The sequence below is a fragment of the Eucalyptus grandis genome, chromosome 3 (assembly GCF_016545825.1).
Source record: "Eucalyptus grandis isolate ANBG69807.140 chromosome 3, ASM1654582v1, whole genome shotgun sequence".
NCBI lineage: Eukaryota > Viridiplantae > Streptophyta > Magnoliopsida > Myrtales > Myrtaceae > Eucalyptus > Eucalyptus grandis.
Window position 1 is genome coordinate 43,358,403 of NC_052614.1, and position 16,569 is coordinate 43,374,971.

The 16,569-nt window shown below is 39.9% G+C and overlaps 2 protein-coding genes across 2 annotated transcripts; both read left to right on the forward strand.

The window, feature by feature from the left end:
* Window positions 1-2,360: 2,360 nt before the first annotated feature.
* Window positions 2,361-5,328, forward strand: LOC104436728 (uncharacterized isomerase BH0283). The gene is made up of 7 exons (XM_039309621.1): window positions 2,361-2,399; window positions 2,492-2,542; window positions 2,711-2,920; window positions 3,875-4,148; window positions 4,376-4,530; window positions 4,738-4,821; window positions 4,979-5,328. Exons 1-7 carry the CDS (start codon window positions 2,361-2,363, stop codon window positions 5,084-5,086), a joined length of 921 nt encoding a protein of 306 aa, XP_039165555.1. The 3' UTR covers window positions 5,087-5,328.
* Window positions 5,329-7,302: 1,974 nt separating this feature from the next.
* On the forward strand, window positions 7,303-10,122 carry LOC104437471 (uncharacterized isomerase BH0283). The gene is given in 8 exon segments (XM_010050431.3): window positions 7,303-7,472; window positions 7,600-7,624; window positions 7,627-7,767; window positions 7,770-7,816; window positions 8,505-8,810; window positions 9,223-9,384; window positions 9,539-9,622; window positions 9,810-10,122. Coding segments are annotated over 8 exon segments (903 nt in total). The 5' UTR covers window positions 7,303-7,442; the 3' UTR covers window positions 9,918-10,122.
* The last annotated feature ends 6,447 nt before the right edge of the window (window positions 10,123-16,569 follow it).

The window sequence follows — 16,569 nt, forward strand, 5'->3', positions numbered from 1 at the left end:
CAAAATGTTCAATTTAGGTGACGACGAGCCTCTGCTACTCAACACCATAAAGGTAGGCGACCCAGGACCTGGACACCATCGTAGTACTACAAGTCCACAGCCCATTCCCAAGCCAAGTCATAAGACTAATTAACTCGAGCAAGGTCACTGGATATGGGAATACAAGCGCGAGACCAACTTGAATACGTCTAATGGTATAACTAATACTTCTTATCATACAATGTTGATCTTTCAATTTCCACATAGACGGAGTAGGCGATGAACAAACTTTGCAAATCATATAGCATATGAAATTATTAGGGCATGAATTGTACTAATGTAGTGCGTGGACCTAGAAATAATAGGTTAAATATGAAAAATGTTGGATATTCTAAGACATCTTATTAAAACTTACTTATCAAGTGATGTGGCAAGTATTAATTAGATAATAAGAAATGGGATTATATTATATTATATTTCATGATTAGTTTCTTTCAATACAAAATTGATAATTGTCAAATCACTCACTAAAAAGTAATTTCAGTGTTTGGTACATTTACTTTGCTTAATAAATAATGTAGGGTGTCTCGGTCAATCCATACATAATATATATATATATATATATATATATATATGTATAACCTTAAAGCTCGCTTTCATTCATTGAACCCCATCAACCGAAATTTCAAGGTTACTTCTCTGGCAAAAATTGGTAGAAAGAGTAAAGACAAGAAGAAGAATAAAGGGAAGCACACTGAATTATTTAATGATAACTATTAAATTAATATCTTGAATTTGAGCCATGTATGAGACCCCATCGAGGATGTAGACCGCTTTGTATTAGATGAGGTGTAAGAGAAAGAGTCCTAATTGGACTTTGATTGTTCTTGCCTTTCTTCCAAAAGATAATGTTGAATTTACTTGGGCGTTGGATTCAAATAAAGAAGAAAACTTAAACAAGAAAAGTTGTTGGTGACTTATTACCCAAGAGTTTGACCGATCAAGGATTGAAGTTTTCATACAGTAAAAGAGTAGAGAGAGAGAAAGAGTAGCGGGGTTAGAGGGTTTATCGAGGTCGGAGGATTTTTTTTTTTTTTAGGGAAAAGAAAAATAGAAGGACGTGAGTTTTGCTTTTATTGTCTCTGCTGGCCCTAGCCACTCAATACGGTAGGGGATTTCTTTGAGCTGCTCATAAGGAAGTTTTGAATGGTGATTTGTGCAAATGATTCTACATCTAAATTATGGCATTTCTTTATGAAAACGTAAGTATTTCGAGCAGTGAGATAATTCTATGTGAGGCTAAAGACTATGGGTTTGGGTATAAATTAGGTATAGGAAACACTCAAGTGTGTGAGTAATTGTAACTCTATAATTATCCGATTAATTAGTGGATTATTTACTGCCAGCTCTCCCTGTGAAGTAAGTACTGACACTCGGATTGAATCACGTAAATTTCTCAATTAGTAGTCTTCTTCCTCCCACCATTTTACTTCAGGTTCTTCAACATTTTGCGATTCAATGGTCTTCTCTTTCCCAGGCTTTCTCATCATTCTTCTTTTAGATTTTCATTTTTTTATTCAAAACCTTATCTTGTATCATAAAAAAGCACTTGTTTTGCTTTCCAAGATTATGTTGGCCATATAGGATGTGACATGGGATGCTAGCAAGACAATTAACAGTATTTTAACAGCAACGTTAGGATAGGATGAACTAGAAATAAAAACATAATATTTAGGGATCTTAGTGCTCACAAAAAAAGATTAAAAGATCTTGTTGAACAATTTGAAATAGTTCGAGAATCTCCGATGCCTTTATTCCTCTCTTTTAACATAAACATAATATGAATATATATATATATATATATTTTTTTTAATGATCAAATCGAATAAATTTGAAATTCAAGGTCAACATTTATAAAGTAGACAAAATTTTAGATGTCAAATTGCTTGTACAACAAAAATTCAGTGTCCTCACATGAAAGAAAGGAGTCATCCTTGCCCCTAGTTGTCTTGTCACTAGTTAGAACATACCTTGGTCAACTGGGCTCCACAATTATAAGGATCAGATGTATGGTCGCTACACAGTACACATCTCATCCCTTATTTGAGTTAAAAAGCCTAGATATTCCTAACATACGTCGGGACAAAGTAGTAAAATAGAGGAAAGTAAAGTAATACGCGCAGGTACAGTAACCACGTGGGCGGTCCGAGGTGATTATTTGGCTTCTAGTCGTTTTTGCTGTTTTCCTCCTGCCTCCATTGGCAATAGAGACTATCTGCCTGTTCCGAGTACACGTGAGCCCAATTCACACGCCGAAGACGGGTTCACATGGACCCCACCTGATCTACTGTGGGCCCGCGGTTGGCTCGCTGTGAGGACCCATGCAAGGCGTCCCCACCATCACAGCGGGGAGGCTGGAGGTTGACTTTCAGTTGGGACTCGGTGTTGGCCGATCTTTCGATCTTCTCCTCCCGTCTTCCTCTCATCTCCTTGCTTTGGCTCGCACCTCCAGCTCTCGCTCTCGCTCTTTCTCCCATGGCAAAAGCTCGTTCACTACGTAGTGGTATCGACATATCTCTCTCTCTCTCTCTCTCATATGGTTTCTGTAAGTCTATAGTGATGAACGTCGATTGAACGTCAGGCTTACGGTTGTGGTCGTGAAGATCAGCTCTTCCGGGATTGAGGTGGCATCGTTTACTCGTCCCTGGCTCATCATTGATCCCTTTTGCAGGTCGACGCATTCACTGAGACCGTGTTCAAGGGGAACCCCGCAGCGGTGTGCTTCCTGGAGGAGGATGAAGAGAAGGACGTGGAGTGGCTACAGGCAGTGGCTAGGGAGTTCAACATCTCCATAACTTGCTTCCTGGCTCGAGTAGCTGCCTCGGGGACGGAGGACTCGAGCCCGAGGTTCCGCCTCAGATGGTTCACTCCCATCAGTGAGGTGAGTTCCGAATCTCTGTCGGCTTATCGGCATGATGGACTTGCTCGGTACTTTTCTCATCTTATCTCAGAATTGGCATGAATGGAAACGCCTGGATGGTCCCTCCCTCATTGCCCAAAAGCACATGACTATATATGTTTTTACTTGTTTAGCTTTCCAAAAATTATTGCCTGAATATAGTATTGTTTTCCCCGTTGGATTGGAAATCTTTTGGTAAATTAAAAAATATGGCAAACGAAAATTCATAGCTCAATACAAAAATATGTTAGAAGAAAACGATTAAATGTTGGTGAGTTACTCATATGAGAGTCAGCATTTGAATATTAGTTGGTAATTTTATATAACGAACGTTTTTTTTTTTTTTTTTTTGGTCAGAATAATTTGACAAAAGTTGCGAGAAGTTGGGAAGTCACTCTAACGTGGATTGGCAATTTTACACAAGAGTTAGTAAACCCAAACGATTGGTAGCTTATGCAAATGAAAATTAGAAAGTTTTACAAACTATTAAAAAACTTTTAGTAATTTCATAAAGGTATGTAGATTACTTATGTGGGAAAAAAAAATGTTTCTGGTCATTTTTTGACTTAAAGTTTCTTGGCGCATATTGAGTAATCAATATGGGAAAAAATATCCATATTTTCAGGCACACATGAAATTTATGCTGCTTGGAAAGTCTTCTTTCCCTTTTTTTCAGTAATTAAGCAACGGCGGCAAGAAGATCGGCTAGCTCACATGAGATTAGGCTGTTTAAGTGTATTGGTGGATTCCAGCCTCTTTGAGCGTGGAATATACGCATCGTTCTTCAATTTTCTGAGTCGTTTATCGATTTGATTGGGATCGAAACAACCGGATAGCTCCCTTTACTCGTCAATATTGAGTTGAATTTTCGCAATTTTCATGCAAATCATTGGATGGTGGCACGTGGATACCATATAAATACGAATCTCCTTTCAGCTTAACCTCTGTGGTCATGGAACACTAGCTGCTACACACGCCCTTATTACCTCTGGGAAGGTGGATTCAGATACTATCCAATACGTCACCTTGTCAGGAACTCTAACCGCTAAAAGGGTGTCCGAAATCGAGACAGGATTCTTCATCGAATTGGTTTTTCCTGTTGCCCCGATTTCAGAATCCGACAGCGAGAGTGCGTCATCCCTCTCCAGAGTATTCGATGGTGCTTCCATAGTCGAAGTCAAGAAGACGGCAAAAGATGACCTTCTTGTAAATTCCTAACCATGGTCGAATCCTTCAACTTTTGTTTTGTTGCAGCTTACTGAAAACCTCGGTTTCTCTTCATGAAAATGATGCTTTAGGGTTTTCAGAGTCCTATTTTCCTTCTTGGGTTGATGAAAGTTTTCGACCGTGACATTGAGCTGATTTGACTGGGAATAGCCAGGTGATTAATTTTGCTTCTTTTTCTTGTCAACTTCGATTGCTTTTCGAATGTCGTTTTCTCATCAGGAAAAGCGGTTGAAGACTTGCAGCCACAATTCGATAAGATACGAAGTTGTGCAGGAAGGGGCATTATCATAACAGGACTTGCTCAACCGGACTCGGGATTTGATTATGTCAATCGGTTCTTCAGTCCAAAACTTGGGGTGAACGAGGTATTGACGTATCTAATTAATCGGCTGTCAAGTGACGTGCAAGAAGGAATTACCAGTTTCCTAGTTCTTGTTCACTTATTGTTTTGTCCATGATTCGTTCATGTATTGACAAGACTGAGATAGCTATCCGGATCAAAGTGCCAAGGCTATCTCATTGTCGATACACGCCCATGATGCAAAATGCTAACTGACAAATGAATTTTCCAGGATCACGTGTGCGGGAGTGCAAACTGTTTTCTGGCGCCTTATTGGAGCAAAAAGCTCAGAAAAAATGATTTCGTTGTTTATGCTGTAATCTCGGTCTCTCTCTCTCCCTCTCCCTCTCTTCATCCCCACGCCCAGGCGCTTATTTGTGAGCAGTGCATCTGTGGTTGCTCAACTTCTTATTAGTCCATTTCAATAGAATTTCACGCATTTCCTTAATCAGCTTTGTGCATGTGTTGAGTAGGCATCGCCTAGAGGAGGAGTCGTGAACGTGTGCCTGGACGAGCAAAACCAGAGAGTCACGCTGCGTGGGAAAGCTTTAACTGTAATGACGGGTTCTATTCTTGTTTAAAAATACTTCGAGCAAGCAAGATTCGTCTTGTAAACAAGGCACAGGGCGAGATGGAATAAGTATTCTGATGGCATGAATTGAGATTGTCAGTTGTTTAATGCTGCAGACCATAGCTGAGATTCTCAGTATGCTTGGAGCTGTAGCCTATGTAGCATAATCAAAGAGACGACTGAACAACCATTTATCTCGTTCTTGCTTTTATGTATTTGAGGGATAGTGCATCAACCACTTTGTCTCGTTTATGTGCTATCTCTGTATTGCTGCTCATACAGTTGATAATATCCCTTGTTGTTGGTCGAGTTTCTCGGAGAATGTGCACAGGTCAAGACTCGAGTTGAGGAGTCCCATGTCGAAGAACACGAGATGGTCGAGTTGCTTATGATCCTGGTTGACCATTTGAAGGGTCGAATCTCATTCCCATTTAGGAACTCACACGTCGGCTTCTGTAAGCTCTTACCAACTCTCAGCCACAGGAAAGATGATCACGTGATCCTACGCGAAGAACCGGTTACTTGTATCAGTTTCCTGTTGACCTTGCATTAGGCCACTCGAATTATGTCAGAGACTTCTAAGAAAGCTCCTAATCCATCATTTATAACAGTCGCGGCTAGGACAAACATTAAGCGGCAAACCATAATGGACAGTTCCCAAACAACACCGTTGTTCAGGTGCCGAGAAAGGAACAGGAACACGGGTTACAGGATCGCTCGATGGCTAAACTATAGCTGGTCCACAACACTCGATCCCAAAGTACAATAGCAAGGGTTGATGTCATGGGAAAACATATAGACAAGTAACTAGACAAAAAATTCGTTTGAAAGTAACGCAATATATATTTTCCACCTATTGAAGGACGAATCTAAAGGGATTTTAGAGCACTTTAATTGAGTACGATATGACATTTCTTTTTCATATGATTAGTCTTATTGAAAAAGAACAAACACTTTTTCCATAACTTCTAAACATGTGTAAAAAACACAAGTGCCAATAACATCACTACTCGTAGATACCATCGATAGGTAAGTCTATTGGTAAAAGGGTCGCATTCTTTTCCACAAGTTCTCAATTCATCAATTCGAGGTATCTCATGAGCGATTTTTTATTACTATCTCATAAGGAAATCTCCAAATTTCCGGCACATTAATGAAAACTAATACCAGCTAATACAATAACAAGTGAATTGAATAATTATAACTCTGGTGGAACATTCAATAATGGACGTGGGACCATCATGACATTGCATATTTTGTATAAGTAGCACTAACACCAATACACGACATGAACATGACACAATACGATATGCCGACATGTCATTTCTAAAAAAATAGAGAATTTCGACACGTCGAGACACATTGTATATTAAATATATATATATATATATATATATATATATATATACATACACAATAAATTATCATTTTTATGATTTTTAATCAAATTAATTTAATTCAAATTCACAAATAAATAAATAATAATAAAAGAGCTTAGAATGATATTACACTAAAAACATCAATCCACAATTTGTTAACATCATTCATGTTTTTAATTTGACAAATTTAACTCTATTCCAATAATTTATAAAACTTGTAGGAAAAAAAAAATAAACAATCCACATTTTAGACTCGTATGTCAAAGTATGTTGGAAGAGAAAAGAAAAAATAAACTTAGAGAGTATTGCGTATCACAAGAAATAAGAGTTAGAAGAGAAAAGAAGACAGGTTTTCTTCTTTCCCCTTTATTATTTTTATTATTTTTATTATTTTTTACATATTTATATTTTGACCCATCTTTTATTAAAAATTTTAAAAATTGACCCGATGCATGTTAGAATTTTGAACTTGCATGTCAAAATTCCAAAATCAAGTGTTAGAGAGTGTTGGAAGAGTTGATCAAATATTGAAATTACATGTCGGAGTTCTGAACTCACACATCAAAATTTTGAACTCAAGTATCGAAGAATGCCGGGAAAGTTGATCGGTATCATATTTTCTGACACGCATTAACCAAGTGTAGAAAAGTGTCGGACATGTGCTGTGTCCAGTGTCCGACATAACACAAAAACTTCTTGAAAGTGTTAGTGCTTCGTAGCCTTTGGTAGATGTGCTGGTTACTTTTGACTTGTCAAGAAATAAACACAACTCTTAGATGACGCATAGAATGAGGTATGAAAGACAGGGAGGGCTGGCAAAGTAGACTAAAATATGTTCCGTGCGGATCGAGGGCAGACCTGCCCCGAACGATTTACGAGGAACTGGACTATCGCGTTCTTCTCCAATAGACATCGCCTGATTTCATTGCTTCTTCTCCATTAGCCATCTCTCTCTCTCTCTCTCTCTCACCCTCTCCGTCGCTCTCTATGGAAAAGAAACTCGTGCAGTACTCGGTGGTATCAATACAGCCTCTTTCTCTTCCGTTTCATTCCCCTACCAGAGATGGAGATCTCTTGCGAAAACTTCCTTGAACTCTTCTGCATCGACCATGACATGGGCTTGTGCGTGGTGTTGTTTTTGTAGGTGGACGCATTCACCGACACGGCCTTCAAGGGAACCCGGCGGCGGTGTGTATCTTGGAAGAAGAGAGGGACGAAGAGTGGCTGCAGGCGGTAGCCAGGGAGTTCAACTTCTCGCAGACCTGTTACCTGACCGGTGCCTCGAGCTCAGAACTCGCCGGCTCGGCCAACGGGGATCGAGCCCGAGGTTTCAGCTCAGGTGGTTCACTCCAGTTAAGGAGGTGAGTGAGTTTCGAATTCCATGTTCCCAGCGTTGCTTGCTTTAATTCGGCAAGTGCAGGATATACAGAGCATGTGGATAATAAATGACTGAAAGCTCTTTTGTCCGCTCCCCACGCGAATTGCTAAACTTTGCTTGCGTGCTTTTTGGTAACTTTCTTTCTTTATCATAGCCAACAGAAATGGCAATTTTCTGTCAGGGTTAACGTCCTGGTTTTGTTATGATTCTTTTAATTTGTGATAATTCGCATTTTCTGAGTTCGGCCGCATATAATCAACCATGGATGGCTCGATGAAAATTCATCAAAAATTCGATTTCTATTTTTCCTTCGCCATCTGTTTCATCTCATTACTTTGGACTACCAGTTAATTTGCTAATTGTGCTTGTATTAGATGAAATTCTATGCATTACCTGTGTAGGACTATGAATCATGTTGATGTTGTTCGATTGAACTCCAAGTCCGACACCGAGTCTCTGATGTACTTGAGAGATGCCTGCTCTGTTGTCATAATAATCCATCTCCACCAGACTAATCTATGTGGTTGCTCTGGTGCCTGCTTTTCGATAGTGGCAGTAAACATCGATGTTGATGATCAATCAGTTTGATGAAGTGTGTCACATTTCAGTATGGAAGAAATGCCACGGGAAACTGGTTGTCATATCATCTAATCACAAACTTGACCTTTCAGGTTGACCTCTGCGGTCATGCGACGCTAGCTGCTGCGCACACTCTCTTCACATCTGGGATGGTAGATTCTGACACCATCGAGTTTATGACATTATCCGGAATTCTGACTGCCAAAAGGGTTCCCGAAACGAAGTCATCCCACATTTTGAAGATAAAAGATGGTGATGTGCCCGGGATATGGATTGAATTGGATTTTCCTGTAGTCCCGATCGCTGAAGATGATGCCGAGCGGATTTCATGTGTCTCCAAAGTTCTCAATGGCACTTCCATTGTTGAAATCAAGAAGACAGCAAAGGGCGACTATTTCGTAATTCCTCAACTGCGACCTCATCATATTTTTAAATATTAAAAATGAATATATTATTATAATATAACCGGTCCGGTCTGGGTGGACGGATGAGCGGATCCGCCCACTGAACTGGGAACCGGACCGGTACCCACTAGTTCCCATAAATTGGAATCGGGAACTGGACCGGTTCCCTTAAGAACCACCGATTTTGGGCAGTTCCGGTCCGGTTCTAGACGGTCCGGGCGGGTCCCGGTTCTTTTGCACACCTCTAGTTTTGAGTACATTGAACCCCTTGCTTCCTCTTTGAGGCAATCGTTTTCATTATGTTGATTCCAGGATTTGTACAGCAGCAGCTGGCATTGAGCTGATTTTCATTAGGAAGAGAGTATTTAATTCCTTCATTTCTACTTTCTTCTGCTTATTTTCGAAGATTGTTATCCCATCATGGAAAGAAGTTGAAGAATTTCAGCCCCAGTTTGATGAGATAAAGAGATGTCCTGGGAGGGGTATTATCATCACTGGATCAGCTCAGCCAGACTCGGGATTCGATTTTGTCAGTCGATTCTTTGCCCCAAAAGTTGGACTTAATGAGGTATTAAAGTTCATACCTTGGAAAGTTTCTTGAAGTATCAATCGTAATTAGTTATTCAATTGTCCGATTAGCTGGTCATATGTCGAAAGCTGTGTTCTATCAACCAATTTTATGCTCTTACCGCAAACCTCTGAATGAATGATCTACTTTCCAGGATCCTGTATGTGGCAGTTCACATTGTGCTTTGGCACCTTATTGGAGTGAAAAGCTGGGGAAAAAAGATCTCGTTGCCTATGCTGTAATCTCTCTCTCTCTCTCTCTCTCTCTCTCTCTCTCTCTCTCTTTCTCTCTGTCTGTGTTCATGCACACATGCTTGTGCCCATGTCTCTGCCCTTGTGAATGCCCATGTGTTTTGCTTCTCTCGTCTCTCAAATGGTATGTAAATGAATGATTTTCGATGGCCTCATCATTTTCACGTCTTGCAGGCATCGCCCAGAGGTGGAGTAGTGAAGGTGCACTTGGACGAGCAGAACCAGAGAGTGTCATTGCGCGGGAAAGCTGTAACTGTAATGAGGGGCTCTCTTCTTGTTTGAATTTCTAGCGCTTCTTCTTGTTTCTGAACTTAAAGCACGTGAAAATCACTACGTGAGAAGGAATTGAAATAAATGAGCTTATGTTGTGGGTTTGAAATAATGTGAAATACATGAGATAGCGTCCTTTCCTGTACGACAGGTTCTTAATTTGCTTGCAGTAGAGAGTGAACTGAATAAGTGTTGAATGGATCCGTTGTTTCATTCCCAGAGGACACTGTCTGCAGAATTCTGTCTGCAGAAGAGGTGCATATTTGATTGACATAAGTGTGTATCAGCACGGCTGGTAAATTAAACAAGTGACTAAAAGCCTCCATTGGACTAAGACATCAGCGAGGCACAGTTTCTGTTCCCGTAGAAACTAACTTCCTGCAAATTCGTCCTTCGAATAGTAGGATGGCCGGGTCATTTCCTATACTTGATGTGGAGTCGGGTTGTGAATTGCAGCTACACTAACATGTACATGTAAGTTCGCACATGAAAGTTTCTGCTCTCATTGGCAACTGGTCTATGAGATCCGTAGTGTTTTTCAGTGCAGACGGTACAGTTGAATTAGTAAAGCGAGTCTTTCTTATTATGGCAAGTCTAGATGTGAGTCTACTGATAATCTTGCAATCAAACAGAACACAAGAAGAGCTGACGGCAAATGAGGCTTTAGAAGCTCTAAAGGACTTCTATGGCCTGAAAAAAAAAGGAGGAGGAGGTTAGCAAAAATAAAGTAGTCTACACCACACAAGTCCAGCCTTATTAAGGCGATCATGAAGAAACAAAATATGAGGCTTAAGCTGGGCAATAGAAACTTCGAATAAATCAACTGGAAATCGTGACATACATCCTGCCGCTACGCTTTGTTGGTCTGGAGTTGGAACCATCGTTGCTTGGGCGCTGTGACAGTGAGCGCATCTCCGCTCATGGCAGAAGTAGAGTCGCTTGCCCTAACATTCTTAGGAAGGGCCATCTGGATCTTTTTGTTTGCCACTTCGCTCCTGTGGCATGAGATACAAAGCAACTCGCCATCGATGATCTCAACCTTCAATTCGTCCTTCCTCAGTTGTAAAAGCTGCAGGCGGAAGACATGGTCGCAGTCTTTTAGCTCTCGACCAACTCATCAGGAGAGAATGGATCACTGTTAAAGAAAGCGCCCGCTTCATGGTCATGCCATTCCATTCGTATGATACGAATTAATCTCTTTAATAACCGAATCCGAAGATTGGAATGGGATTCGCAGTTCTTCAATATGGAGCAGCAGCTTTGCTAAGAATACATATACTGCTGCAGTCTAAGGCCCCTGCACTCTTTAAGGCAAGGTCACTGGATAAGGGAATACAAGCGCGAGACCAACTTGAATACGTCCGATGGTATAATTAATACTTCTTATCATACAAGGTTGATCTTTCAATTTCCACATAAACGGAGTAGGTGATGAACAAACTTTACAAATCATATAGCATATGAAATTACCAGGGCAAAGGACTCTTGAATTGCACTAATGTAGTGCGCGGACTTAGAAATGATAGATTAAATATGAAAAATGTTGGATATTCTAAGACATCTTATTAAAACTTACTTATCAAGTGATGTGGCAAGTATTAATTAGATAATAAGAAATGGGATTATATTATATTATATTATATTATATTATATTATATTACATGATTCGTTTCTTTCAATACACAATTGATAATTGTCAAATCACTCACTAAAAAGTAAGTTCAGTGTTTGGTACATTTACTTTGCTTAATAAATAATGTAGTTTATTTTTAGTGTGTCTCGGTCAATCCAAAGATAGACACTTTTTTTTTATATATAACCTTAAAGCTCGCTTTCATTCATTGAAACCCCATCAACCGAAATTTAAAGGTTACTTCTCTGGCAAAAAATGGTAGAAAGAGTAAAGACAAGAAGAAGAATAAAGGGAAGCACACTGAATTATTTAACGATAACTATTAAATTAATATCTTGAATTTGAGCCATGTATGATACCCCATCCGATTAGAGGATATAGACCGCTCTGTATTAGATGAGGTGTAAGAGAAAGAGTCCTAATTGGACGTTGATTTTTCTTGCCTTTGTTTCAAAAGATAATCTTGAATTTACTTGCGCGGTGGATTCAAATAAAGAAGAAAACTTAAACAAGAAAAGTTGTTGGCGACTTATTACCCAAGGGTTTCAACGATATACAGTAAATGAGTAGAGAGAAAGAGAGTAGCGGGGTTAGAGAGTTTATTGAGGTCGGAGGATTTTATTTTATTTTTTTGAGGGAAAAGAAAAATAGAAAGACGTGAGTTTTGCTTTTATTGTCTCACTCAATACTGTAGGGGATTTCTTTAAGCTGCTTGTAAGGAAGTTTCGAATGGTGATTTGTGCAAATGATTCTACATCTAAATTATGGCGTTTTCTTTATGAAAACATAAGTATTTCGAGCAGTGAGATAATTCTATGTGAGGCTAAAAACTATGGGTTTGGATATAATTTAGGTATAGGAAATACTAAAGTGTGTGAGTAATTGTAACTCTATAATTATCTGATTAATTCATGGATTATTTACCATTGGCTCTCCTTGTAAAATAGATACTGACACTCAGATTGAATAATGTGAATCTCTCAATTAGTAGTCTTCATCCTCCCACCATTTTACTAAAGGTTCTTCAACTTTTTGCGATTCAATGGTCTTCTTCCTCACAGGCTTTCTCATTGTTCTTTTAGATTTGGACTTTTTATTCAAGCTCTTATCTTTTATCATAAAAAAAAAAGCATTTGTTTTGCTTTTCAAGATTATGTTGGCCATATAGGATGTGACATGGGATGCTAGGAAGACACTCAACAGTATTTTATTAGCAACGTTAGGATAGGATGAACTAGAAATAAAAACATAATATTTAGGGATCTTAGGCAGCGCATGGTAACGTTTCTGTTTCTTCCAATTTCTGTTCTTTTGTTCTCCGGAACAAAAAAAGAACAGAAACCTATTTGGTAAAATATTTGTTCTTGGGAACAATTTTTGAGAAATAAAAAAAAGTAACTTCTTGTTCTCGGGAACAATTTCTAGAAATAAGTCAATTTTCTTTTTTTTTTTTTTGTTTCTCTCTCTTGATGTGGCCGCGTCCAATCACCTGAAAACATTGCCGACCACCGGCGCCAGTTGCCCGCCGGCCGTCATCGCCACCACCGCCGCTACACGACCGCCCGCGGCCGACTGTCACCGGCGATCGTCACAGCAAAGCCCATCGGTCGTTGCTGCCGCCGCCGGCCCGCCAACGGCTGACTACGAGAGGCGGCGGCTGATGGGCTCTGTGACAGCGGTCGCCGTGACGGTTGGCCGCGGCGATATGCAGCAGCAGTAGCAGGCAACGATGGTCGACAATCCGTGAGCAAGAATAAAAAATGAATAAATGCAAAAAAGAAATTGTTACATTACCAAACACATTTCTACACTTGAGTGGAGGGATTGTCAGCCATTTGGGATGGATGATAGCTATCGGGAATTTTTATTGCGGATGTTCAACAAAGGAGATGAAGAGCCGAACGATAGCTACCGGACATTCTTGTTGCAAATGTTCCATTAAGGAGAAGAAGGAGAGAATGGGAGAGATGGGTTGGGACACCAACAAGAAGAGAATGTGGAGGCTTTCGGAGCACACGAGCTAGAGATAGAGCTAGAAGACGATGGGGAAGATGCGTGGGCTCCTAACACATCTACCCCATTATTTTCTTCGAGGAATTATATCGCACGTATGTTGCACATTTATCTCACGTACATTATTATTTTGAATTTTTGGCAGTTCAACTGCTAATGACCAGGCTTGCGCCATATATCAAGACGGACTTGGCTCTAAACGATTTGCAGCTTCAGCTCATGACGGGCATCCTTGCTATGTTATCATTGCTTGGGGGTGGTGTCAGTGACAGTGATTTCTGAGAAGTTTGGTCGCCGTTGGACAATTGTGATGGCGGAGGTCATATATTTCATTGGGCCCGTCATTATGGGTTCGGTCCAAAATTTTTCCATGTTGCTAGTCAGCTGCTCCTTGGCCATCCTCGGCGCAAGCTTCGCCTTTACGATTGCCCTTGTCTACGTGATCGAGATCTCCCCTGCCTTCTCTCGTGGCATCCTAATCTCCTTTCCTGGGGTACTTATTTATTTTCATTTCCTTTTTTTCCTTTCTAATTTTGTGGCATCTTTTTCATTTTTTTGTTTCCATCATTTAGGTGTGTATTAGCGTTGGCACTCTTTTTGGTAATTTATCAAATTATATCTTCTCCAAACTCCTCCTCAAATATGCATGGCGTGTGATGCTTTTCGCTCGAGCAATCCCCTCAGTTGTACTTGTGGTTACCTTCATAGCTTTCCACATGCCAGAATCGCCGGAGTGGCTCATTAGGCGGGGCCACCTAGGCCACGCCAAGCCCATCCTCACCAAGACCATGAAAATTCATAAAACTAATTTGTAGGAAACTTCTTCACTCAAGCAAACGTGCCCTTATCCCAACAATATATTTTTTTTTAAATCGAAATCATCAACGTATCATGGTGTAGAAGATTGCTTTGATGATTATACCTCTGTATGATATACTTTGGGGCATCGAGCAATGTCATGCTCATACTTCATTCTATCATGCTAACCAGAAATAATTTTTCTGCATGGTCTTGATAAGCTATATAGGAATTGCTGGAACCACTACAACTAGACTAAAGTCTTTTATGTTCACAAAAAAAAAAAAGGTTAAAAGATCTTATTGAACAATTTGAAACATTTCAAAGGCCTCCGATGTCTTTATTCCTCTCTTTTAACATAAACATAATATGAATATTTTTTGATTTTTTATTGAGCAAATCGAATAAATTTGAAATTCAAGGTCAACATTGATAAAGTAGACACAATTTTAGATGTCTAATTGCATATACAACAAAAATTCAGTGTCCTCACACGAAAGAAAGGAGTCATCCTTGTCCCAAGTTGTCTTGTCACTAGTTAGAACATACCTTGGTCGACTGGGCTCCACAATTATAAGAATCAGATGCACGGTTGCTACACAGTACACGTCTCATCCCTTATTTTGAGTTAAAATGCCTAGGGATTCCTAACATGGACAAAGTAGTAAAATAGAGGAAAGTAAAGTAGTACGCGCAGGTACAGTAACCACGTGGGCGGCACAGTAACCACGTGGGCGGTCCGCGGTGGTTGTTTGGCTTCCTGTCGTTTAGCTGTTTTTCTCCAGCCTCGATTGGCAAGAGAGACTATCGCCTGTTGCGAGTACACGTGAGCCCAATTCACATGCGCCGTCGATCCACTAGCCAGATTCACATGGACCCCACCTGATCTACGGTGGGCCCACGGTTGGCTCGCTGGGAGGACCCATGCAAGGCGTACCCACCATCACAGCGGGGAGGCTGGAGGTTGACTTTCAGCTGGGACTCGGTGTTGGTCGTGTTGGTAATTTGTTTATAAAACAAATGAAGATGTGCCTTGTCCCACATCGAAAAAGATGTGAGTACGCACGTGGACGAGATTTGGCACTAACCGACGATCATTAATTTTATTTATTGAAAAAAAATTCGGATTTATTTTTATTAAAATTAACTATAGAGTCTTGTTGAAACAATATAATCGTTCATGAAAAGTTTCGATTATTTTTTATTTATTTCTTTAATTTCGAATTTTTATGTCTTTTCAACATAACCTTTAAGACGTACTTGTTCACGAAAGGTTGTCTTTGTTCTTTTGCAACCTTTTGAAGGGTTGCCTCTATTCGAAAGATAAAGATAAGTACATTTGTTTTGAGATCAAACATAAATCTTCTTCAATTTTTTTTGTTTTCTTTCGAAAGAAACTACAGCCATTGTTTCTAATTGTTTCCCATAAGAGATATTGGAGAAATACTAGAATTGCTATCTAGAATTCTCATTTGAGACTTTGTTGTATCCTAGAGGAATTTGCCAGTGACCATTAGCAACGTAGTGGGGCAAATAAATCCTTAAAGAAAGTAATATCATGCCTCAAAGTCTGAGTTGAGTATTCTAAAGATCCGACTTCATTATTCTACCCAATTCGAAACCATATTTTTCCAACAATTTTAAGGATTTATTTGTGTAACAATGAAGTCAGAGTTGGAGGAAGTACCAGCCCGTGGTGGCTCACCATCAGAGGTCCTTGGGATGTCGTCCATGAATCCTGAATCTTCCTCTTCTTTTACCCATCGCAACATGCCTCTCAGAAATTGGAAATGGGATGGATGGTTTGCAGATTATTATTATTTGCTTGATCTTCTCCACCGCCTCCATCACCTTGAAGTTAAAGACAAATCCATAATCATTATATGCGTGTAGACCTCTCCATCCAATGTGGCGGACGTGACCTGTGTTGACACCTAAATTTTTCCATTTTCATTTAGGATTTAATTGTGTACGAAATTAGGAATTAGTCATTTAAAAAAAAAACAACAACAAAATAAACAGAAAATAGGGAAAAAAAAAAAACGCCTAGGGGTCGGGTCAAGCCAAATCTGGCTTTGGCCCGGCCCATCGCCCACCTCTCTTTCCCCTGAGTGGCCCACGCCATCTCCTTTTGGTCCAGCCCACATCCCCACTTGTCTTCTTCCTGGTGTCTTCGTGTGCGGAGCCTGCACCAAAAGAAAAAGGAAAAGCAGCAATGTC

Bases quoted from the DNA above. Each gene is read 5' to 3' on its own strand.
- LOC104436728 (XM_039309621.1), top strand. From the start codon at position 2,361: ATGCAAGGCGTCCCCACCATCACAGCGGGGAGGCTGGAG. The intron at 2,400-2,491 runs GTTGACTTTCAG...TCGCACCTCCAG, and splicing joins TCACAGCGGGGAGGCTGGAG to CTCTCGCTCTCGCTCTTTCT. The intron at 2,921-3,874 runs GTGAGTTCCGAA...ATCTCCTTTCAG, and splicing joins GGTTCACTCCCATCAGTGAG to CTTAACCTCTGTGGTCATGG.